This window comes from Silurus meridionalis, chromosome 11 (genome assembly GCF_014805685.1).
Source record: "Silurus meridionalis isolate SWU-2019-XX chromosome 11, ASM1480568v1, whole genome shotgun sequence".
Taxonomy (NCBI): Eukaryota; Metazoa; Chordata; class Actinopteri; order Siluriformes; family Siluridae; genus Silurus; species Silurus meridionalis.
The window spans coordinates 365,001-390,000 of record NC_060894.1 but is presented as its reverse complement, the minus strand read 5'-3'; the positions used below and the strand labels follow the sequence as shown (position 1 = coordinate 390,000).

The 25,000-nt window shown below is 37.8% G+C and overlaps 4 protein-coding genes across 6 annotated transcripts in view; 2 read left to right on the top strand and 2 right to left on the bottom strand.

Annotated features, from left to right (window-relative positions):
- lin54 (lin-54 DREAM MuvB core complex component) overlaps nucleotides 1–239 on the bottom strand; it is a 9,803-nt gene extending 9,564 nt beyond the window's left edge. Inside the window, exon 1 of one of the 2 annotated variants that reach the window (XM_046861808.1) lies at nucleotides 1–239. This exon is cut by the window's left edge and continues 119 nt beyond it. The gene's annotated coding sequence lies outside the window, so the exon portion shown is untranslated. The other variant, XM_046861807.1, reaches the window with a different exon arrangement.
- Nucleotides 240–2,544: 2,305 nt separating this feature from the next.
- cops4 (COP9 constitutive photomorphogenic homolog subunit 4 (Arabidopsis)) lies at nucleotides 2,545–9,722 on the top strand. The gene is made up of 10 exons (XM_046861362.1): nucleotides 2,545–2,680; nucleotides 5,234–5,313; nucleotides 5,617–5,768; nucleotides 6,137–6,240; nucleotides 6,406–6,559; nucleotides 7,214–7,364; nucleotides 7,439–7,609; nucleotides 7,763–7,878; nucleotides 9,163–9,247; nucleotides 9,336–9,722. Exons 1-10 carry the CDS (start codon nucleotides 2,607–2,609, stop codon nucleotides 9,467–9,469), a joined length of 1,221 nt encoding a protein of 406 aa, XP_046717318.1. The 5' UTR covers nucleotides 2,545–2,606; the 3' UTR covers nucleotides 9,470–9,722.
- Nucleotides 9,723–21,859: 12,137 nt separating this feature from the next.
- srek1ip1 (SREK1-interacting protein 1) lies at nucleotides 21,860–24,068 on the bottom strand. Of its 2 annotated transcripts, none has more exons than XM_046861363.1 (5): nucleotides 23,955–24,068; nucleotides 23,275–23,322; nucleotides 23,030–23,185; nucleotides 22,703–22,766; nucleotides 21,860–22,376 (listed from the first exon to the last, which is right to left on the bottom strand). In XM_046861363.1, exons 1-5 carry the CDS (start codon nucleotides 24,001–24,003, stop codon nucleotides 22,163–22,165), a joined length of 531 nt encoding a protein of 176 aa, XP_046717319.1. In that variant the 5' UTR covers nucleotides 24,004–24,068; the 3' UTR covers nucleotides 21,860–22,162. The 2 variants fall into 2 exon arrangements, with proteins under 2 accessions (XP_046717319.1, XP_046717320.1); XM_046861364.1 differs by lacking the exon at nucleotides 23,955–24,068 and adding an exon at nucleotides 23,732–23,882.
- A 70-nt stretch (nucleotides 24,069–24,138) lies between these two features.
- cwc27 (CWC27 spliceosome associated cyclophilin) overlaps nucleotides 24,139–25,000 on the top strand; it is a 32,596-nt gene continuing 31,734 nt past the window's right edge. Inside the window, exons 1-3 of the mRNA XM_046861361.1 lie at nucleotides 24,139–24,313; nucleotides 24,517–24,613; nucleotides 24,943–25,000. The exon at nucleotides 24,943–25,000 is cut by the window's right edge and continues 55 nt beyond it. Of these exons, the coding sequence (XP_046717317.1) occupies nucleotides 24,272–24,313; nucleotides 24,517–24,613; nucleotides 24,943–25,000 (197 nt within the window). The 5' untranslated portion in view covers nucleotides 24,139–24,271. The remainder of the gene's footprint in view (nucleotides 24,314–24,516; nucleotides 24,614–24,942) is intronic.

Sequence of the window (25,000 nt, the reverse complement as noted above, 5' to 3'; positions counted from 1 at the left end):
GTGAGATTGTTTAAAATACCGCGCCGAGCGCCATTTCACCTCTAACAGCCCATAATATGGCCCCGCCCTCAGAGGAGACGACACACGCAGGCTGTACTCTAAACACAACCTCACTCACTACATAGGCGCCCTACATCACTGGAAAAGACGCAGGTTTCAAAGGGCACTTGATATATAAATTAGCGCGAATTGGAAACAACTTGTCGCCCCCCCACCGCGCCGCTTCCGCTGACGCCTTCAACCGAGTAGCAGCAGAAAAAAAAACAAGATCAATAAACACACATATATTGTTTATTTATTTATTTGTTTATTTATTTATCTTTTTTATTGAGATTTATATATATATATATATATATATATATATATATATATATATATATAATAAGATTAAATGATCTGATCAGGTTAGTTTGTATTTTTGTAATATATAATATATATAATTGTTATAAGTAATTAAATAAGTAAAAAATTTTAACTTGAAAGACAAAAAGAAAAAAAATAGTAAATATTATTATTTTTTATTGTACGTGTGTTTTATATATCTATATATAGGTACACATGAAAATGGGGTAGATAAATATGATATTATTTTGTTTATTTTTACTATTTAGTAGTTAGACAAATAAATACAAATATTTAGAATAAATAAATTTGAACCATAAAAAGCTGCTAAAATCGAGCACAAAATATAAAAAGGTTTGCTTGAATTTTTTTAGCATTTATTATTATTATTTATTTATAACAACTATAAGCTACTATAACAGAGTAAGATGAAAAATCATATTAAAATATAAATGTATTTTAGATATATAGGGAAATAAGATACATTTGTTTACTTGGACATTTATACACAATTTTGATTGTTAATATGATGAATAGTTTATTTATAGTGTTTATTCTGATGGTGATTAATAATCAGTTGAAATGTGCAGAGATTTTGACACCTACACTTATTTTTTACTGTACTTTACTTCTGATTTTTGCTGAAATAATTAAACATAATTTGTTTTGCATTAAAACATAACTTTTTTATTTACGTGTTCGCTTAAATATATGAATATCGAAGCACCTATTCTGCAAAACTTATAGGAAATCATTTATAATTTTATGTTTTTTTACTGTCTTTATTCCAAATATAAATTTATAACTTTATTATTTAAAAAACATTTCCAGTATGACCCATTTAACAAAACTGTACACTTGGATTTTGTACACACACCAAACTCAGACTCCACACAGGAATGTGAGAGTGAATAAGTGGAAGGAAGTTCTGTGGAGTCCAAACATGAGATTTGTGTCTCTAACAGAAGAACTTGTGTGAGACGGAGAACAGAAGAGAAGATGTGATCAGACTCCCTCAACCCCACACTCACACATGGAGGTGGAAGTTTAATGGTTTGGGGTTGTTTTGGAGAGAAGATTCCGGAAAGTGAAGGAATCCTGAACCATCATGACTCCCATTCCGTACTTCAGCACCATGCAGTTCCGTCTGGACTGTGGCTCTTTGGAAGCGACTTCACTGTACAACAAGACGATGAGCCGAAGAGCAGGTCTGAGTTCTGTACGTGTTATTTAGACAGCAGACAGACGTCTGGAGTGATATCTATCATGATCTGCCCAGTCACCGCACCTCAATCCTACTGAACTGCTCTGAGATGAACTGCATCACAGGAAAGAAAGAAATCTCCAACTAGTTTTATAAGAGACATGATGAAGTATGTCAGCGAAATATCTGGAGAAACGAAGTGTCCAGACGCTGAGAGTGTGTAAAGCTGTTACCGTTCCAAACAAAAGGACCCTGAATGTGTCTCTCAAACACCATAAAACACACTTCATACACACTGTATTATTCCCAAAATAAAACATCATCAAATAAAATCTTACACGTTTCATGAATAAATTGTGTGTATTTATGAGTTTAATGAGTTATTTTTGTGAGAACCCATTGTGTAGACTTTAATAAAGTTATTGTTGAGTCAGTAGAGTTTGTCAGGTTATTTCACTTTTATTCTTATCTTCTTATGTATTTATCAATAAATAAGGAATGCCTTAAACCATTAAACCCATTCTGTTTCGCGTAATGGAAACCATTAAAGGATTTTGTAAAGAAGAATAAATGTTGTTGGGGTGTTTTTATGTTGTTGTTGTTTGTTTTTTTTGGCATTTTTGAGTGACAACTATAAAATACACTATCACTACACTATCACTAATCTAATCACATTGATCAGTTTCTTCTTCTCTATTGAATAAATACACTAAAATACACTCGACATTATAAGGATGTATTTACTAAGCAGTTCGTGTAATTTATATATTCATATATATATATATATATATATATATATATATATATATATATATATATATATATATATATATATATATATATATATTGATTGAATGTATTTTCCTCTCAGAGTCTCAGTACATTGATACGGTTGTCAGAAAACCACAGGCCGAATCCCGAAAAGATTCGTCATAACTACTTAGGCGCACTTTCTTGGTAGGTAGGGTGTTAGGTTGGCAGTGGGCAGTGCACTACGTAGGGACTAGAGGAGACATTTGGGACGCTTTCCTAAACGTGGGCTGTGTGTATTAGGAGGAAAATGGCGTCTGGTGTGAGGCAGGAGCTCGCGCAGCTCATGAACTCTACCGGTTCTCACAAAGACCTAGTGGGAAAGTAGGTGCCGTGAGGAGAAATCTGTTTATTCTCTCATTATTCTGTACAATTCTGTGCTAATGTTGCTTAAATTCGACGTCGTGGTGCAAAACAGAACGAAGATGTACGCTAGCTAGCTAATGCTAGAGAAGTGGCTAAGCTGCCTGATTAGCTGCTTTAGCTAGTTTGCCGGTTAGCTTGGCTGCTAGCTCTCTGATATAGACAAGACGAGCTGAGGCGAAGCTCAGAGATCTGTTTAAGGCGGATTTAATTTATAAAATGTGATAATAAATGTATGTATATGTATGTTGAATGTGAATGTTGTGCTAGCGTGAATGTTGTGCTGACTGGATAACGAGCTTGCTAATCCTTTTTTATGATGTAGGTTATAACAGCTATATGAAGCGACATGAAGTAGGGATGCGGTTGTTATAGCACTGATCTGGCGCTCAAACCCAACACATTATTATTATTCAGTTGTACTGATGAGTTAAAAACCGTGAGATATTTTACATGACTCATCCTGCACTAGTCTTGTGTTTGTCCAATCAAATCACACACACACACACACACACACACACACACACACACACACCACGTGACAGTAAGTCTGGAGAAAGGCTGCAACTAACAATTATTTTTATAATCAATGAATCGGATTTATCAATCAAAAAACTTTTAATTGGATGTTTTATTATATCTATATAAAGCCACAATTCAGGGAATTGATGTATAAAAGTGTACTTGCAAATGCATTGTTTATTCATTTCTGTTTAAGTTGAGCAGAGTTTACACTGCTGCGTGTTGGAGTGAATGTGGGATTTCTTCTTTAACATTCAGTTTCTTTCTGTAAAAAAAAAAACAAAACAGCATTTGAGTACGAAAGGTGAAGAAATTTGTGTAAATCAACATTTGTATTGTTTCTAACAATAATTGCAGATGGAAAGTTGACAATCATTCTTTAAATATTTATTTAAAATATAATACATTGTTTTGACAATTTGTGTTTTACAAAATACACAGACATTTTGTATAGTTGTGAATATATAAGCAGCCAGAATATCATTCATTTAGTTTTGTGTAATAATTAAATAATACATGCATAAATTCAATATACAAACCACGAAAACAAGCGTTTAAACGTAATAAAGTCGTAGTAAATCACGTTTAAAAACAGTGTAGACAAAAGCTATAAAAATAGAATGAAACGGAGAAACGCAGCAAGCAAACAGACTTCGTTTAATAACAGAAAACAATATGCATCGGTGGACAAAAAGCATAAACATTCACTCAAAACAACAGTGAGTTCGTTTACTGCTGCGGTTATTTGCTGTGTTTAGATTTAGTGTTTGTTTGCAGTGGTTTAATTGAATCATCATGATGTTGCGAGTGAACTGATCACATGACCTGATGCTTGCGAGTCACGACAGAGCAGATCCAGTGCGACTTTCCTGAAGTTACAAACACACAGTTACACCATTAACACCATTATACTACACCTTTTACACGTGATGAGGATTATAGAGTTTTTACTCACCGTGCTGATGTTCCACCTGCATCCCTCACACCAGAGTGTTTACTTTTCACCACCCTCACTGTGGTACCTCCATCCCACACAATCTTAACTTCAGTAAGTTGTAGGTTACAGTCTTCTTTGTTGATCCTGTACTGTCTGCAGCTGTTATCTTGCCGTCACGTTAAACTGTAACTTGAGCAGCCCAACTGATCAATAACGGCATCCGTCAACAACAAATTTCATTATGGATTTGATCAGTTAGTAGTTGCAGCCTTAATCTGGAGTTTATATTAGTGATGAGTTGTTTATAAACTATTCATTCATTTTGAGCAAGTCTTTAATGTGAATGAGTCGACTCAAAGAGTCATTTATTTATTTCCTACTGGATGTGCATGAGCAAAGCATCACAAAATCTCCATAGTTTATATACACAAACAGAATCGAGTAGTTCATGTCAAGAATCCTCTGGTCCGAGTCGTTCATCATTTTGTCACGTGACTCCTACATATGCTATGATGTTGATTTAAAGGAACAAAATTAACCAAATGACTCAAAAATGGATTCGTCTATTTTGATGAACAAGATTCAGAGAACCAAGTCACTCAAATGATCCGATCTCCCCATCACTAGTTTATACACGTGAAGTAGGTGTAGTTTCTTAGTGGTCATGTAACTTCCTTTTTCATCACACTGATGGCGTTTCCGTGTTTATACTTCATGTCTATCAGTAAGGACGCTGTCATCATTTCATTCTGAATCCATGAGGCGCTCTGTTGGCATTTTCCACTCTGACATACGCAAATAACGTATGAAAAGAACACGCACTAGGCATCACGTTACCTTGTAGAGCCTCCACAGCTGTTAAAAACACGTTATAAACTCCATGTTTGGATTGTGCAGGGGGTTTGGCAGTGTGTGTGGCATGAAGCTGCTATTGGCTGTTGTGTGAATACATCACGTTCAGAATCAGATCACGTTTCCCAACACGTTGCACGTGGAAGTGAAATTAAACATATTTATTAATTTCTTTTCCTTTTGTTTATTTATTTTTAATCCAGGTATCGCCAGATCTTGGAGAAAGCTCTTCAGTTGACTGATACAGAGCAGCTGGAGGCTTTGAAAGCATTTGTGGAAGCCAGTAAGTTCTCAAACACAGCACAGTCGAAAAGAGATAACGTGTGGTGTGAAAAAGTATACACCCCCCTCCCAATCATAACTAGCTCAATAGTTTACACCCCTTTCTGACACGCTTAACAGACTCTCGCACTTCTTACCCTGATGAATTTCAGGCTGTTCATGGTGTGCAGATGATCGAGAATTGCTTCATTTCAGTTTTTTTTTTTTTTTAACAATTACAGACATTTGCACACTGCTCTACATTTTATTATTGATTCTTGAAAGAAGGATTATTTTTTCTTTTCTCATACTTTTTTCTGTGCAGTGGTCAATGAGAACGTGAGTTTGGTCATATCCCGGCAGCTCCTCACTGATTTCTGCACACACCTTCCAAGTCTACCTGACAGCACTGCCAAATCCGTCTACCACTTCACCCTCGAGAAGATCCAACCCCGAGTCATCTCCTTTGAAGAGCAGGTGAGGTTCAGAGGTTTTATTGTATATGTTGTTCCCCAGGTTCCCTCTGTAGTGAGCATGTGTAGTGAATAAGAAGCTATTTGAGATTCTTCACATGAAGATCAGTGTGAGTAACTGAATTCACAGCCTAAAGAGTTTTTCCCTTTTTAATAGCTTTTAATGACTGAATGAACCACACATGGGTTATTTTCTGTTCTCTCTCGTGTTATAGCAGCGATAGACAGACCTTTTTAAAAATCATTTATTTGGTTACAGTAGAACAACTGAACTGAAATAGAATCTTATTAGAACAAGCACATTTAATACAATATCAACCAGTGATCGTTTATTTAATGAAAAATGATGCATTAAGTGATCATCTCCTGCAGGTGGCGTCAATCAGACAGCATTTAGCAACTATATATGAGAAGGAAGAGGACTGGAGGAACGCTGCGCAGGTTTTAGTGGGCATTCCTCTCGAGACGGGACAGAAGTAAGTCTTCTTCAATAAAAAGCATAAAGGAACCAGAGGTTACGACCCTAATGTGGTGTGACCCATCACATTATACAATCCTGGCGTTTATACCTTTCTCCCTACTGCTCTCTTTCTCTCTCACTATACTTTTCTTTCTCTCTCTCTACCTCTCTCTCTTCTTAGACAGTACAATGTTGACTACAAGTTAGACACGTACCTGAAGATCGCTCGGCTTTATCTGGAGGATGATGATCCGGTTCAGGCTGAGGCCTACATCAACCGTGCCTCATTACTGCAGAACGAGTCCACCAACGAGCAGCTGCAGATCCACTACAAGGTGCACCAAGTACACTTACAGATCCTGCTGTGTGTGTGTGTGTGTGTGTGTGTGTGTGTGTGTGTGTGTGTGTGTGTGTGTGTGTGTGTGTGTGTGTTTTTAATAAACCATACAGTTATTTCAGGCTGGAGTTAAAGCAGGTGTAGTTAATGTGCACTCCTGGTTCTTATCTCTCCTTTATTTTATCCTTATAAACACACAAATGCGCACACACACACACACACACACACCCCTAAAGATTAGTATAGCGCCCCCTAAAGAGTAGTATAGCGCCCCCTAAAGAGTAGTATAGCCTTTTTTCTGTGGTTTTTCACACCAGCAGTTGAAAACATTTACATGTATGATTTCTTAAAATATATTAAAACGTTTTTTTACCTGCTTTATATTTATTCATATCCTTTTTTTACATTGTAAATGTTTACGTTTAACAAATAAAGTGGCTTTATTTTTAATATCTTTTGTGCAACGTCATCCTGTACATGTTTTATTTTGTGGTAGTGGAACGTATGTGGTGAACACGGTGATTTTGATAAACAGCACAAGATACATTTGAGGAACTGGAGAAGAAAACGTTAAAATGAGATGGAATCAGATTGAGGAATCTGCTCTATGTGGTGCTGGTCATTGTAAATATTTTGATGCTTTATTTTAAAGGTGTGCTACGCCAGAGTGTTGGACTACAGGAGGAAGTTTATAGAAGCAGCCCAGCGCTATAACGAGCTTTCTTACAAATCCATAGTGCACGAGAGCGAGCGCCTGGAGGCTCTAAAGCACGCTCTGCACTGCACGATTCTGGCCTCGGCAGGTAAGACATCAGCACTTTATTCGCATGCGTATTGGGGTTCTCTGTAGGCTGACTCGACTCTGATCGCTTCTCAGGGCAGCAGAGGTCTCGGATGTTGGCCACGCTGTTTAAGGATGAGCGATGTCAGCAGCTGGCAGCGTACGGCATTCTCGAGAAGATGTACTTGGATAGGATCATCCGGGGGAACCAGCTGCAGGAGTTTGCTGCTATGCTAATGCCCCATCAGAAAGCCACCACAGCAGATGGTGAGTGAAGAGAGAAGAACTGTGCCATAAAGTGCTGCATGCAGACTGAGGAGTTATGTGACCTGGAAAACGTTTTGTGTGTGTGTGTATATAAGCATGAGTGTGGAATATGGTGTGTTTATTGTGACTTTAGTGATTTGTATCTTCTCACAGGTTCGAGTATTCTGGATCGAGCTGTTATTGAACACAACCTGCTCTCTGCTAGCAAACTATACAACAACATCACGTTCGAGGAGCTGGGTGCCCTTCTGGAGATTCCACCTGCAAAGGTACGACTGAATGTTTATTTAGATTGGATAAAGAGAAATGAATGCCTGATAAGATTAAGCTTTGTGCTCTCTGCCAACTGCAATAAGCTCCTGTTGGACGTCGATCATTGATTACAGCCAATAATGTTTAAGTGTTTCATTTCAGTTATCTTGGTTTTTCATTTTGAAAGAATATGTATGCATTAATCTAAAAAAGAAATCTGCAGCCTGCGCCATGCGATCATTTAGCCCTTAAACAGTGTTACAGATTATCCATAAGGAGTCTCGCAGCCCCAAAATAACGAGCTCTTTCAGCTTAAAAGTCTCATCCAAACCAATACAGGTTTTAGTGTTTGTGTTTTATAGGGTTCCTACGTATTTTGTATAAAAGAGTATAGAATGCGATGAGTGATGTCCAGGTCTGGATTAGAATAAGATACTGAGTATTCAAAAGTATTTGTGTTTCCACACTGTTGCCTTATTCGGTTTTCTAAAATATAAAATTAAGAATTTGTAACTATATATTATATAAGAAACGTCTAAATTATAATACATTAAAAAAAGGCATTATTGCCTAAATATGCTCTGCATCCATCTCCATTTACAATCTTTCCTCAAAAGTGAAAAGTGCTCACCTCCCTGTACCGTGCACGAGCAAAACGTGAGACAATTCCACCCGCGTTATTTCCGCCTGCCGTTTATTTACAATCTGGCTCTTTGAAACAGCGTGGCAACAACTTACATTGTTAGTATCGGTGTGGACACGGCCAAAAGGGTTTTTTTTTGTGGAGTTAGGAGCAGACTCTCAGCGCTGCCAAAAGTTCAGCACTAGACTGGATCTGCACATCTGTGATTGGTTGTTACGTTGTGAGACAGCAGTTGCCATGACAGTACAGCGCCCCCTACAGGAGACTAAACACATGGGAAAAAATCAGAGATTCTGCTCTGACATACATCAGATATTGTAATGTAACACACGTTATAGTTGGAATTAAAAATAATTTCAGATGTTAAATATGGGGAAGTCTACACTTAAGTCTACATACTTCATATTTAAAAACTATGAAAAATGTGTAGAAACCCTGTTTTTAAAAGCTGTTTTTTGAGTAAAATTTAAATAAATGCAATTCATTTTTATTTGTATTGAGCTTTTAACAATAAACATTGTCTCAAAGCAGCTTAACACAGATAATGTGGTGATATAAAATGATGTTCTTTATAAGTTTGTCTCTGGAATCCTGGACTTTAAACATGTTTTTTTAAACAGTGTAAAGTAAAACTCTGCTCATGAAACTCTGTACCCAGGCGGAGAAAATCGCTTCCCAGATGATCACAGAGGGTCGCATGAATGGCTTTATCGACCAGATAGATGGCATCGTCCACTTTGAGAGTAAGTCTGATCTTCTTTAACCTGCTCCTCTGCACTCAGTATCTCTGAATCTTCAGGAGACCAAGAACTGTGTTTTTCTCCTGGTCAGCTCGAGAGCCGCTGCCCACCTGGGACAAACAGATCCAGTCGCTCTGCTTCCAGGTGAACAACCTGCTAGAGAAGATCAGCCAGGCAGCACCGGAGTGGACGGCACAGGCCATGGAGGCCCAGATGTCCCAGTAACCTGAGACACCCCTGGAACATCACGCCACCGCCAGGTCACGCTTTACAGAGGCACTTTTAAAGGACGCTTTATAAAATAGAACAGTCAGCGAGTCGTCTCGGTTATTCCTCTCCTGAGCGGTGGGATTCTCACCACGTCTGTGACAAGTGTGTTCATCGTGAACATTTTGGAGTTTCAAGGCTCATGTTGTGTTAACATGGACAAAGCATGTGAAGATCACCTGAAGTCTGAATAAACCTTTGTGTAAATCTACAAGCCTCGTTCTGGTTGGTCTGGTCCTAAATAATGCTGCTGCATGATGTTTTTGGGCAGATCATCATTTCTGTACCTACTTTATCAGCTCAAACAGCAGATCTGTAGAGAACCCTGTTTGAGCTCTGCAAGAGGAACCATAACATTTATACCAAGTTCTAGTTTCAAAATCATCTATAGGACAAGAATTATCATTTTAATGATCCAATCTGATCTGATAATGAAGCTCAGTATCGTGTCTGTAGCATCAATAGCATTGTTTAGTTTTTCTTTTTTTATTGAACTTACTTTTTCTACAGGTTTAAATTGAACTGAATAGTAGAATAAGCAGTTTATCGAGCAGGCCTGGCCTTCAAGAAGGGGCTAAAACACATCTTTAGACGTTTATAAGACAGAAAGAACATCACGCCGCTCTAAAAATCCTCCTCTGTCCTGGAGACTTGTTTACAGCTTCACGAGCACTGACACTGGAGACTCCTTCCATAAATGTAGTGTCCTTGATCACAGTAAAAAATTAATCTGATTCATGTTGCTATGGAAACGATAGAGTACAAGAACGAGAGCATTAATAAAAGACCTGCTCTTCTGTCAGAGCTGCTGTTATAAACAGCTAATCAACACCTTCTGACCAATCAGAATCCATTCATCAGCACAGTGGTGTAAATGTGTACATCAACAACTGCAGTATTTTAAGAAACACACAAAAACATTGTAGATGTAAAATTCATTATAATTGTTCTTTAAAGCTTTCACACATTCACACTTTAAACACAGTTCTGTTTATAAAGAACACAATACGAGGAACATCTCCGCTCAGTTTGATCTTCAGGGATGAAGGGATTCTGGAAAAAAAAGATAAAAAAAAAAATCAGCTAACTGTAATGTGTGTGTGTGTGTGTGTGTGTGTGTGTGTGTGTGTGTGTGTGTGTGTGTGTGTGTGTGTGTGTGTGTATATTCAGTATTTTTTATATTAGATATTGTAGATATTTTGTATGTGTGTTTCTCAGCTCACCTCCTGAGCTCAGAAGATTCCTTGCTGCTTCCTCATGTTGATGTCTCTCTTCAGCTGGCAGGTAGCACAGGGTAAGCAGCAGTTACTGATCATACAATCTTTACACATCGAACCCTAAAACCAGAACACAAACAGAATGTTCACCTTTATCTCATGAATAATGATGTATTAGTGATGATTCAGGTGTAGGTGTGAGGTGTTACAGGGTGATGTGGAGGTGATGAAGGTCCCAAGGTAATGTGGAGAGCATTATAATGGCTTAAGGCCTCACACTTAGCTGTGGATTACATTTTACTACGTCACTTCCTGGAATTGGATAAGTTAAATGCTGGAAAATCTCGTTACATCTATAATTCTGCTGCTCCAAATCTCTCTCACACACACATAAAATAGTGCCATCGCATGAACTCCTGGTGCTGTTTTTTGTTCTGTTTTTAATTTAAAGGGTTTTTTTTCCCTCCACTTTTCCAAATTCATTTTGTGCCATTGATGAAAATCCCTGTATTCACCATAGAAGTTCCACCACACGCAGGAATCCTCCATGGAGATCAGTGAGATCATTAGGAAATGTGTACAATCACCGTCTCACTCTGGATGGAACTGCAACTAGATGTTACTATGGTTACAGGTGTTTATAAGCAGTGGTTTAACTCTGAACAATCCACTATTCACGCCTGAACTTCCAGCCAATCACAGTCCACTATTCACACCTGAACTTCCAGCCAATCACAATCCACTGTTCACGCCTGAACTTCCAGCCAATCACAGTCCACTATTCAAGCCTGAACCTCCAGCCAATCACAATCCACTATTCACACCTGAACTTCCAGCCAATCACAATCCACTATTCACACCTGAACTTCCAGCCAATCACAATCCACTATTCACACCTGAACTTCCAGCCAATCACAATCCACTATTCACACCTGAACTTCCAGCCAATCACAATCCATTATTCACACCTGAACCTCCACCAATCACAATCCACTATTCACACCTGAACTTCCAGCCAATCACAGTCCACTATTCACACCTGAACTTCCAGCCAATCACAATCCACTATTCACACCTGAACTTCCAGCCAATCACAATCCACTATTCACACCTGAACTTCCAGCCAATCACAATCCACTATTCACACCTGAACTTCCAGCCAATCACAATCCACTATTCACACCTGAACTTCCAGCCAATCACAATCCACTATTCACACCTGAACTTCCAGCCAATCACAATCCACTATTCACACCTGAACTTCCAGCCAATCACAATCCACTATTCACACCTGAACTTCCAGCCAATCACAATCCACTATTCACACCTGAACTTCCAGCCAATCACAATCCACTATTCACACCTGAACTTCCAGCCAATCACAGTCCACTATTCACACCTGAACTTCCAGCCAATCACATCCACTATTCACACCTGAACTTCCAGCCAATCACAATCCACTATTCACACCTGAACCTCCAGCCAATCACAATCCACTATTCACACCTGAACTTCCAGCCAATCACAATCCACTATTCACACCTGAACTTCCAGCCAATCACAGTCCACTATTCACCTGAACTTCCAGCCAATCACAGTCCACTATTCACACCTGAACTTCCAGCCAATCACAATCCACTATTCACACCTGAACTTCCAGCCAATCACAATCCACTATTCACACCTGAACTTCCAGCCAATCACAATCCACTATTCACACCTGAACTTCCAGCCAATCACAATCCACTATTCACACCTGAACTTCCAGCCAATCACAATCCACTATTCACACCTGAACTTCCAGCCAATCACAATCCACTATTCACACCTGAACCTCCAGCCAATCACAATCCACTATTCACACCTGAACTTCCAGCCAATCACAGTCCACTATTCACACCTGAACTTCCAGCCAATCACAATCCACTATTCACACCTGAACTTCCAGCCAATCACAATCCACTATTCACACCTGAACTTCCAGCCAATCACAATCCACTATTCACACCTGAACTTCCAGCCAATCACAATCCACTATTCACACCTGAACTTCCAGCCAATCACAATCCACTATTCACACCTGAACTTCCAGCCAATCACAATCCACTATTCACACCTGAACTTCCAGCCAATCACAATCCACTATTCACACCTGAACTTCCAGCCAATCACAATCCACTATTCACACCTGAACTTCCAGCCAATCACAATCCACTATTCACACCTGAACTTCCAGCCAATCACAGTCCACTATTCACACCTGAACTTCCAGCCAATCACAATCCACTATTCACACCTGAACTTCCAGCCAATCACAATCCACTATTCACACCTGAACCTCCAGCCAATCACAATCCACTATTCACACCTGAACTTCCAGCCAATCACAATCCACTATTCACACCTGAACTTCCAGCCAATCACAGTCCACTATTCACACCTGAACTTCCAGCCAATCACAGTCCACTATTCACACCCGAACTTCCAGCCAATCATAATCCACTATTCACACCTGAACCTCCACCAATCACAATCCACTATTCACACCTGAACTTCCAGCCAATCACAATCCACTATTCACACCTGAACTTCCACCAATCACAATCCACTATTCACACCTGAACTTCCAGCCAATCACAGTCCACTATTCACACCTGAACTTCCAGCCAATCATAATCTGGTTCTGTGTAGAACACTATAACAGAGTGTTTCCTTTCCTGAAGGTCAGGTTTATGGTGGTGGTTCTGTGTGACCTTGTGACTGACCTTAATGTTGTATTTGGTTCTGTACACACTGCGCATGGGCATTCCCAGTCCACATAAACAGCACTCCCCCATATCTTTAGCAATGGAACATCCCAGACAGGAGAGACAGAAATATCCACATATACCTGCCACACACACACACACACACACACACACACACATTTAAATACTTCAGTGAAATATACATTTTAATTATTATTATATGTAAGTAATAATTATATAACTGTAAAGAAAAAAAATTTAGCATTTGGTAGCCAAAGATTAATTATTTATTCTGTAGCATTTAAAAAATAACACAGTGTTTATAAACAGGAAGCGAGTAAAAACACACACACACACACGCAAATACACAATCACACACACACACACACACACACACACACACATAAACACACACACACACAATCTGATGCCAGTTTAATCAATAATATTAATGTAAAATTATACAAAACTATTAACTATCAAAAAAAGTCAATTTATGTAATAACATTAGAAGCATAAAAATATTAGTTATTATGATTATTAATAAAATGTGTTTAGTGGAAAGCAGATTTTTGCTTTAACTTCAATTTTTATTTTAATCGTTATAGTTTGTTAAACTAAACAGAAAAATTAGTTTTATTTAATTTATAAAATTGCGCTTCCTGGTTAACTAAGTGAAGACGTGCAGATTCACGTGTTTCAGCCAGAAATCAGATCAGAAATTTAATCTAAATGATTTTAATAAAATTATGACATCAAATATATAAATATAAATGTGATGTGATGTGATGTGATTGGGTCATTATTTACACAGTGGCGCATAAAAAGTAAATCAATAATAATATAATTCACAATTATAATAATTTTCAATACAATAATTTATAATAATTTACAGTATAATTATTTATAATCATATTTTAGACACAAATTGCTGTAAGTGGAATAAATGTTTGTACATATTCCACAGTCGTCACAGCACTCAAACAGTCCAGTCTGGAATTCAGATGGAGCGAAGGCTTTGGGCTGAGACGTCACCTCCATTCTCTAATGTCTGATACACACACACACACACACACACACACACACACACACACACACATTTCATAAATTGCAAGAAAATAATTGTGTGTGTGTGCGTGCGTGTGTAAAATTAATAGAGAGATTATTAAATAACTTTGTAATTAGAAATCTAACAAATAAAAATAGGAAATAAAATACACAGCTAATAAATAAAACTATAATAAATAAGTGGATTAAAATAAATCATTTCAGCTTAAAAATTATTCAACACATTTACAGTAATGAGAATAAAAATATGCTTAATTTCTACATAGTATTTATTCATATTTGTATGTTATACATATTGTAGAATAATTCTGTGTATCCACACACACGCCTGAATAAATGTGTTTTTAACAAATTAAAAAAAAAAGATAAATGTTTATACATTTCTACATAAATTCATCATGATCAAACATTTATGATCATTTTCTTTATTGCTTAAAATTAATTAATATTCTGTTAAATAAATTACATTTAATCGCAATCACATAAAAACATTAACATTATAAAGACTAAAGTTATATTTATTTTTCTTGTATATAATTGGGAATTGGTGCAGGATGTAAAGAGTGAATCAGAATCATTACCTGGGGTAGGACACACCTGAGCGAGCAGTGATGCTGAAATTCACGTTTTTAGAGGTCACACGTCTTTTATAGCTTCATTACACTCGTTTTCTTTTTTACAACTAAAACAAACTCCAAGAGTCCACCAGATTACACAGCGTGTCAGAGAGGGTGTAGATGTGTAACCTAAAGCAAACACAGCAGTGTTTATGACCGTATCGGTGTTTCCTAATCACCTGCCTTCCAATCCATCATCCCCTTTACACCTGCTGGGACACGCCCACTATTCACTCATTACTGCTCATTATTAAACTTTATTATAAACACTATTACTCATAATTAAACTTTATTATAAACACTATTACTCATAATTAAACTTTATTATAAACACTATTACTCATAATTAAACTTTATTATAAACACTATTACTCATAATTAAACTTTATTATAAACACTATTACTCATAATTAAACTTTATTATAAACACTATTACTCATAATTAAACTTTATTATAAACACTATTACTCATAATTAAACTTTATTATAAACACTATTACTCATAATTAAACTTTATTATAAACACTATTACTCATAATTAAACTTTATTATAAACACTATTACTCATAATTAAACTTTATTATAAACACTATTACTCATAATTAAACTTTATTATAAACACTATTACTCATAATTAAACTTTATTATAAACACTATTACTCATAATTAAACTTTATTATAAACACTATTACTCATAATTAAACTTTATTATAAACACTATTACTCATTATTAAACTTTATTATAAACACTATTACTCATTATTAAACTTTATTATAAACACTATTACTCATAATTAAACTTTATTATAAACACTATTACTCATAATTAAACTTTATTATAAACACTATTACTCATAATTAAACTTTATTATAAACACTATTACTCATAATTAAACTTTATTATAAACACTATTACTCATAATTAAACTTTATTATAAACACTATTACTCATTATTAAACTTTATTATAAACACTATTACTCATAATTAAACTTTATAATTACACTGTAATCATCATTATTACACAGGAATTCAGTAATTAAATTCAGTTCTATCAACTGTTGAAACAATAAAAAGAACCCATAAAGGACCATTAAATAACCTGTAAAGAACCTTATAAAAACATAAAGAACCCGTACAGAACACTTTTTCAGTTCTTTATTGTATAATGGACTGTAGAACAGATACAGTAGTTTTACTGCTGGCACTATTGTGTGTTTTTGTCCCACACTGTCTTTTGTCTGCACTGTTTGCACTCAGATGCACATGATACACTTTACTTTAGACACTTACTTTAGTCCTTAACTCTGTGTTGTGTGTGTAACTCTGTGTTCTGTGTGTAACTATGTTTTGTGTGTGTAACTCTGTGTTCTGTGTGTAGCTGAGTCTGGCTCCTCTTAAGGTTTCTTCCTCATAACATCTAAGGGAGTTTTTCCTTCACCACAGTCTCCATGCTGCTCATCAGGGATAAACACACACCATTCACCTTCACTGTTAAATTCTGTAAAGCTGCTTTGAGACGATGTGTGTTGTGAAAAACGCAATAGAAATAAACTTGACTTGGAAGTTCTACTCTAAAAGTCTAAAAGCAATCACTTTTTTGCAGGGTTCTTTAAAGAACCTTTAAGAGTGTATAATCCTCGAGCAGAACGATTTTAACACTCACTTGATATACAAGTTTTTTTAGGAGAACACTGAATCATTAATGGGTTCTTAGCTTCCAGGAACTCATGGTTCTGTGTGGAACTGTAGCCTTGGATTTGTGCTCCTGGAGAAAAACTGATGTGTTGAGGGCTCTGAGATCTAGGGTTAGGGCTTTTCTGCTCACATCTGTCTGATTGTTCTCTGATCACTCACAGGAATAGACAGATGTCTGGGTGTTCCTAATAAAGTGGTCAGTGAATGTAAGGCTCCAGTAGGTCTCAGGAACATCATGGTGTTACTGGGAAACTCGTGAACATTGAGCAACATGCCTTTTCTTCGTGGAATTTATGTAGGTTATAGAAGCGATTGGTTCTAATGACTTGTGTGATAAGATAAAGCTGTTTGCTTTCAGGTGCGGAACATATGTTCAACATCTACATCTTTACCGTATTTATTCTCTTAGAACCGAACAATATTCATTTCCTTCCTTAAAGAACCCCTGAAGAGCCTCTATGTCCCAGTGAACTAAATGTGGAACCCCTTCATCATAATCATAAAAAAAAAGAATAAAATTAAATAAAAAAAATTTCTGAAACTTTGTTCAAATTACATTCTTTTAATTTCATTTCACTGAACATCTCATTAATTATGCAGAAGAACCCTTAAAGAACCCATGAAGAACCCAGAGCTAAATGCTAAACTCCTGATAAGTTCTTGATTTATAGAAATAAATAATGAGCAATCATATAGAGTCTGTACACACACTGTACACGCACACTGTACACACACACACACTGCACACACTGCACACTGTACACACACACACACACACACACACACACACACTGCACACACATACTGTACACACACACTGTACACACAAACACTGTACACACACTGTACACACAAACACTGTACACATACTGCACACACACTGTACACACACTGTACACACTGTACACACACACACTGTACACACACTGTACACGCACACTGTACACACACTGCACACACTGTACACACACACACACACACACACACACACACACACACACACACACACTGTACACACATACTGTACACACACACTGTACACAAACACTGTACACACTGTACACACACTGTACACACATACTGCACACACACACTGTACACACACTGTACACACACACTGTACACAAACTGTACACACACACTGTACACACACTGTACACACACTCAACACACACTGCACACACACACTGTACACACAAACACTGTACACACACTGTACACACACACACACACACACACACACTGTACACTGTACACACACACACACTGTACACACAAACACTGTACACACACTGTACACACAAACACTGTACACACACAAACACTGTACACACAAACACTGTACACACACTGTACACACACTGTACACACAAACACTGTACACACACTGTACACACAACACTGTACACACACTGTACACACAAACACTGTACACACACTGTACACACAAACACTGTACACACACTGTACACACACTGTACACACAAACACTGTACACACACTGTACACACAAACACTGTACACACACTGTACACACAAACACTGTACACACACAGTAATCAGCAATAACCCAAAGACTGATCAGACACTTCAGGGTTCTTAGCCTCATATATATGAGGAGCACTGACAGCTTCTGGGTTCAGATGGAACAGGGTTCCTCTTGGGTTCTTCTTATAAACCAGCATCCTTCACATCATTATATCTCAAATACATTCAATCACTTTCTCATTCATGTTTACAGACACACACACACACACACACACACACACACACACACACACACACACACACACACACACACACACACCTACAGCTATAGGATCAGGAGTCCATGACACACCTTCCCCTCCACTGAGTACATACACTTAATACACACCTCTGTAACCATGGTAACAATCTCCAACCTACAGCTCTGATAACTTCTGATGTTACGTGTATGTTTGAGCACGTTTGAACGTGTGTGTGTGTGTGTGTGTGTGTGTGTGTGTGTGTGTGTGTGTGTGTTAAATATAATAAAACAGTAATAAGGACTGATAAATTAGTTGTTTAATTAAAGATTTATTTTTAGTTTGGTCCCTTTCTGAACCCATTTCATTTCACCTTTAATTTTCATGTGCTGTTATAATGAGCTCCACTCTTCTGGGAAGATGTTCCACTAGGTTTTGTGGAGATTCATTCAGCTACAAGTGTGTTAGTAAAGTCAGGTGGTGATGTAGGTGAGAAGGTGAGGAGGTTCCTGGGGTCCAAATACTGACTGTACAATGTGTGTGTGTGTGTGTGTGTGTGTGTGTGTGTGTGTGTGTGTGTGTGTGTGCAATGTTTCTATATTTACTTTAGAATAATGTACAGAAATGTTGCATAACACAAACAAATAAGTGCTGACGGTGAAGGAGGAAAAGATTTCCAGTGAATCAGAAGGTGTGTGTGTGTGTGTGTGTGTGTGTGTGTGTGTGTGTGTGTGTGTGTGTGTGATCCTTAGTCCAGTTTTGGTGTAAAGTGCACTTCTTTTCTACTACAGAACACAGAGCTTCTCTACGACACCACACATCCTCAAACATCTTCAGCTCCCCCACACTCTCATACACATTAACATCTAGCAGAATCCTGCATTGTTTTGTCTGGAGAAGATTCTGACTGAGTCACAGTTGTACTGACGTACTGACGTACTTAAAACCAAGAATAAAACACTGAAGAGTAAAAATCACATTAAAATACGTTTTAAAAGCACAAACAGGGACTGAACCTGGAGCCGTGAGTAAAAGTGTAAAAACCAGTTTCTCTCTGTGAACAGAACGGAGTCCTGTAGAACATCAGGGTTTAAAATGAAAGAGTTCACAGAGATGATGCAGTGTAAAATCAGCTCTCTGTCCATCTCGCTGGCCACTGACTCTGAGAGCTTTAGCAGGTCCTTGAGGAAGCTTTCCTCCACTACCTGATCTCTCACTGCTATACAGCTTCGAGTAGAAGCTGACTGTCTGCTGGTGAATTTCAGAAGGCTCTGATACAAGATCCCGATTCTGCTCCCACAGCATGCATGAAACGTTTCTGTCCATTCTTTTGTTCTAAACTGAAGAAGAACTTAGAAGGAGCATCCATCTCAGTGACGCTTCTAAAGCGTGAGTGGAACAGCGCCCCCTGTACTGCAGTGTCCAGCAGGTCGTTCATTTTGGCTTTTTTTTTTATTTTTGAGGGCTTCAGTATGCCCTTGATTTCCTGTGGCCTCCAAATGCTGGAGTTCCAAAATCTATATCTCCAGAGCTTTCAGAGATCTGCCAAAGTCTCTTGTGACATTAAGAGTGTACTGTTTACAGAAATGGTTTTATTTGTGCTTTAATTAAATCCCACCGCTGCTGTAGGGAGTTAAAAGCTGCTTCTCCAGTTTAAAACAATTCCATGAATAAATAAAAGATTCTCTAAAATGAGTGTAACCTTCTTCATCAATGTGCTCCTCACATGTCTCGGTGTTGTGTTTGTGTGAGGGATGAACGAGGAGAACAGCCGACAAGCAGCAGCACTTTTTCCAACTCAGCAGCACTTACAGTAGAAGCAGCAGTGCCACGGCCTTTTCACCAAGGAAACAGAACTCACCTCCTATTTACTGTATACATATAACAAATTACAACTAATGTGGGCGTGGCTACAGATTCATAACAAGTCATGGCTGACAAATTCACTGGAACCCAGAAAAAAACAAACAAATGTTGGTTTTATCCAAAATAAAAAGTATAAAACAGTAAAATACACAATTTACCCTCAAACACCACATGACATAAAAGATGCTGCACCACATGAACACAGAAAAATAAATTCATCTACATGCTATTAAACAACACACAGCTCCACCTAAAGGCAGGGAGAGCACATTACACAATCCCTACATGAGCATCTTCTGAAAGTGCAGTATGAAAACACCAGTAGCTGCTCTTAGGTTTTCAGTTCTTTATACTGATGTACACTGGACCATGCAGTGGTCTGAGATGCCTACTGAAACATAAGACACTTAAAAAAAAGTCAGCTGATGCTTAAAACAATAAAATCGCTCTAATCTCTCCAGGGAGAGCGTGTTGTCTATGCAGTGATCTCACGTGTACTGTCTTTGGTTTTTATTTAAATTTCTCCAGATGTCACAGAGATCGTGAGTCTCCACCATCACCCACAGATGCTTACAGGAAGCTACATGAGGTTCTGCATGATTTCTGTCTGTATTTTCTGCTGTACAATTAAAATCACCCCCAAAACTAAAAACTCTGCAGTTTAAAATCACATTATTGAGTTTGTGTAAAAACTTCATTCTCTCCACTGCACTGGTGACGTCCACACAGATACACACTAAAACCTCATTCTCATCAAAACCTTCACTTTTAAAAGCCTCCTGTTTAAAACTTCAGCAGTGAAAGAAACAGGAATAAAATTGTGAGTAAAAAGCAGGGCAGCAGCACTAAGTGACGTGTTGTGACTTAAAATCACCAACCAGCCAGACTCCTTCACCCAGTCAGCAGCGTTACTGCCGTCACTGTGGGTCTCCTGCAGCATGACCACATCAACACGCTTCTGCTTAATGACCTCATACATCATTAAACATGAGAGTGTGTGTGTGTGTTAGAGAGTGTGTGTGTGTGTCTGAGAGAGTGTGTGTGTTAGTGTGTGTGTCTGAGAGAGAGTGTGTGTGTGTGTGTTAGAGTGTGTGTGTTAGAGTGTGTGTGTGTCTGAGAGAGAGTGTGTGTGTTAGTTAGAGAAAGTGAGTGTGTGAATGTGTGTGTCTTAGAGAGTGTGTGTGTGTGTGTGTGTGTGTGTGGAAGGTCACAGTAAAATCCCTCTGACTCAATAAAATAAATGAATCACATGAATAATTGTATTAATTGTGTTATTGAATATATTTATTTCTGTATTAAATGTAAATATTTTAATTCTAATGAATAATTATTGATTAAATGTTTTATTTTGAAATTAAATTTATTATCAGTTTGAGTTTGATTGATTGGTTTAGACACGAACAGCACTGTGAACTCACTCATTTTATTTCAGTACAAAATCTAACAACAGTCTGAAAAATACAGAGACGAATAAAGACGTTTCTGCTCACAGAAGAAAAGGAATGAAAATAATTTATTACTGAAAAAGTGCAAAAGTTTGTAACCCCCCAAAAACCCACTCCAGCAGTTATTCATCTTCCTTTACTCCAGGAGGTGCACAAACTTTTGCACTCACGCTCACGGGTGGCTGTTTAAATGACAAAGGCGTTTTGTGGCAGTGGATTTGTTCTGCAGGATGAAGTATTGGATGAAGATGAGGAACAGAAAGAGCTTCAGTCTGTATCTGAGGAGTTGCTCGAGCTGTTGGAGGAGGAAGAGGATGAAGAGGATGAAGATGAAGAGGCCTGTGTGTGCTTCTTCTTACGCTTCTTCACGCCCCGCTTCTCTTTCTCTCGCTTCTCCTTTTTGCCTTTTTTCTTGTGGCTTTTCTTCTTTTTCTTCCTGTTCACTTCTTCATCATCATCATCATCACTGGTTGAATGAGACCTGAAATAAAAAAATCAATTATAAAGTTATTATTGATATTAAATTTCATGTGTGTAATTACACTTGTATAGTGTGTATGTGTGTGTGTGTAATAATTACACTTGTAGTGTGTGTGTGTGTGTGTAATAATTACACTTGTAGTGTGTGTGTGTGTGTGTAATAATTACACTTGTAGAGTGTGTGTGTGTGTGTGTAATAATTACACTTGTATAGTGTGTGTGTGTGTGTAATAATTACACTTGTATAGTGTGTGTGTGTGTGTGTGTGTGTGTGTGTGTAATAATTACACTTGTATAGTGTGTGTGTGTGTGTGTGTGCGCGCATACCTTTTCTTTGCCTTTCGGTGAGATCGCTCTTTGCTCTTCTTTTTATGTTTCTCTTTTCTGGAATCTGCAGATGCACAAACACACACACACACACACACACACACACACACACACACACACACACAGTGATTAAAGCTGCAACGAGTAATTGATAAAATCGATAATGTGATGTGATGTTGACGGATGCCGTATCCATCAGTTGAGCTGCTCGAGTTACGGTTCAGTGTGACGGCACGATCACAGCAGTGAACTCAGATCGCTGTAAGGTTTGGGTGCTGATTTTACTCTCTGGTGGAACACACAGGTGCTCACTGTTCTGTTCTCCACCTTTTGAGCTGCTGCTCCCAAAGATCTTCTCCTTGTGAACTTCCTGCTGCACCTCCTCCTCGCTCTCCTCACTGCTGGTGCTGCTCACGTCCAGCACGATGTCCTTCCTGGGGTCCACACGCACAAAGTTCCGACACTCGAATGTCAGGTGACCGGCTGAGGAGGAACACAAAGGAAATAAACACAAACTGAATCATTCACCTCTCAGTGTAGTACATTCAAACCCAAAGTCCATCAATACTCACGATAACCGCATCTTTTACACCCGGCGCGGATGTTGTCTTTATTCACACCTGCAGGAACATCAGCAACACTTCTTATTTCCACATGGCACATTATAACACAGTAGAACACCTTATTACAGCCTATTACAGCTTATAACACACAGCACGTGAGCACTAAGAGGCGTGCTGATGAAACACATCCTGATTTATTTACTTCCTTCAGTTTATCGATATTTACATGCTGTTAATCTCAATCATCAATACTCAAACACTTAATTACAATATTTACAAAATATTCAGATAAACAGCAGATGTGTTTGGAGTTTGTTCTGAAAACAGCATTAACACTGAAATCGCTGTTTATAGTCTGAATAAAACTACACCCGATCATATCATTCATATTATTCATTTCAAATACAATAAAAAAAAACATTTGCTGTAATGATCTACACAGAAATATATCTTATAAAAGTTATACCTGGAAGAGCCATTAACCCGAAATTACTCGAATATTCCTAAACAACACAACTTCCGGTATTGAATTCAGTCCGCCGCTTAAATAAATCCGTTAGGAAATATTAGCACGGTTAAACAGTGCCTCTAAAGAAAAAGATTTACTTGTGTATTGTTTCTGTGTATCGTTCTCTAGTTATTTGGTAATAACGCTCACTGCATTTATTTTTTATTTATATACTACAAACCGTTTTGATCTGCTAGATGTCCGTCACCATTCCCGCTATTGTTCCGCATGTTTCTGTAGGGAAGAATAATTCTGTGACAAATAAGTCCTGAATAGCGTCTTTTTTTACACGGAGTGCACTACATAGCGCGTAGAAAGCTATAGTTTAGAACACACGCAGTGCACTTGATCTAGTGACTGTAATGTTATTTAGGATTAGACCGGTGATAGAAACAAACGCGGCGCACTTTGCTGTATTTTGTGTTTGTATGTTTTTTCCTCGTCGCTGTTTATCAGTGTGTTTATTTCAATTTATTTAACAGATAATAAACCTTCAAAATGAGTAATATTTATATTCAAGAGCCACCAACGAGCGGCAAGGTGAGGAACCAGTGATACAGATTTATAAATATACACATATAAAGAAATCAGATATAAATATAATCAATTTCAGGTTTATAATAATGTACATACGGATTATTATTGATATATAAAGGGAATAAATTTAATTAAAATGCATGTAGACGTGTGATGAGATTCAGTAATGAGTCTAAATAAATAAATAAAAATGCTATTTGTCTCAGGTTTTATTAAAGACCTCAGCAGGAGATATAGATGTAGAATTGTGGTCTAAAGAAGCGCCTAAAGCCTGCAGGAACTTCATACAGCTCTGTATGGAAGGTAACACACACACACACACACACACACCACAGACTCAGAACACTGAAACAGACACAAAACAAATAAACACACAGACACACACATGCACACACACAGACACAGAACAGTGTAACACACACACACACACACACACACCACAGACTCAGAACACTGAAACAGACACAGAACATATAAACACACAGACACACACAGACACAGAACATTGAAACAAAACACATTAATACACAGATATACAAACACAGACACAGAACACTGAAACACACACACACACACACACACACACACATTCAGCCTTTCTTGAGTGTGGTGTGTGTGTGTGTGATGGACAGGTTACTACAACGGGACCGTATTCCACCGCGTGGTTCCAGATTTCATCATCCAGGGCGG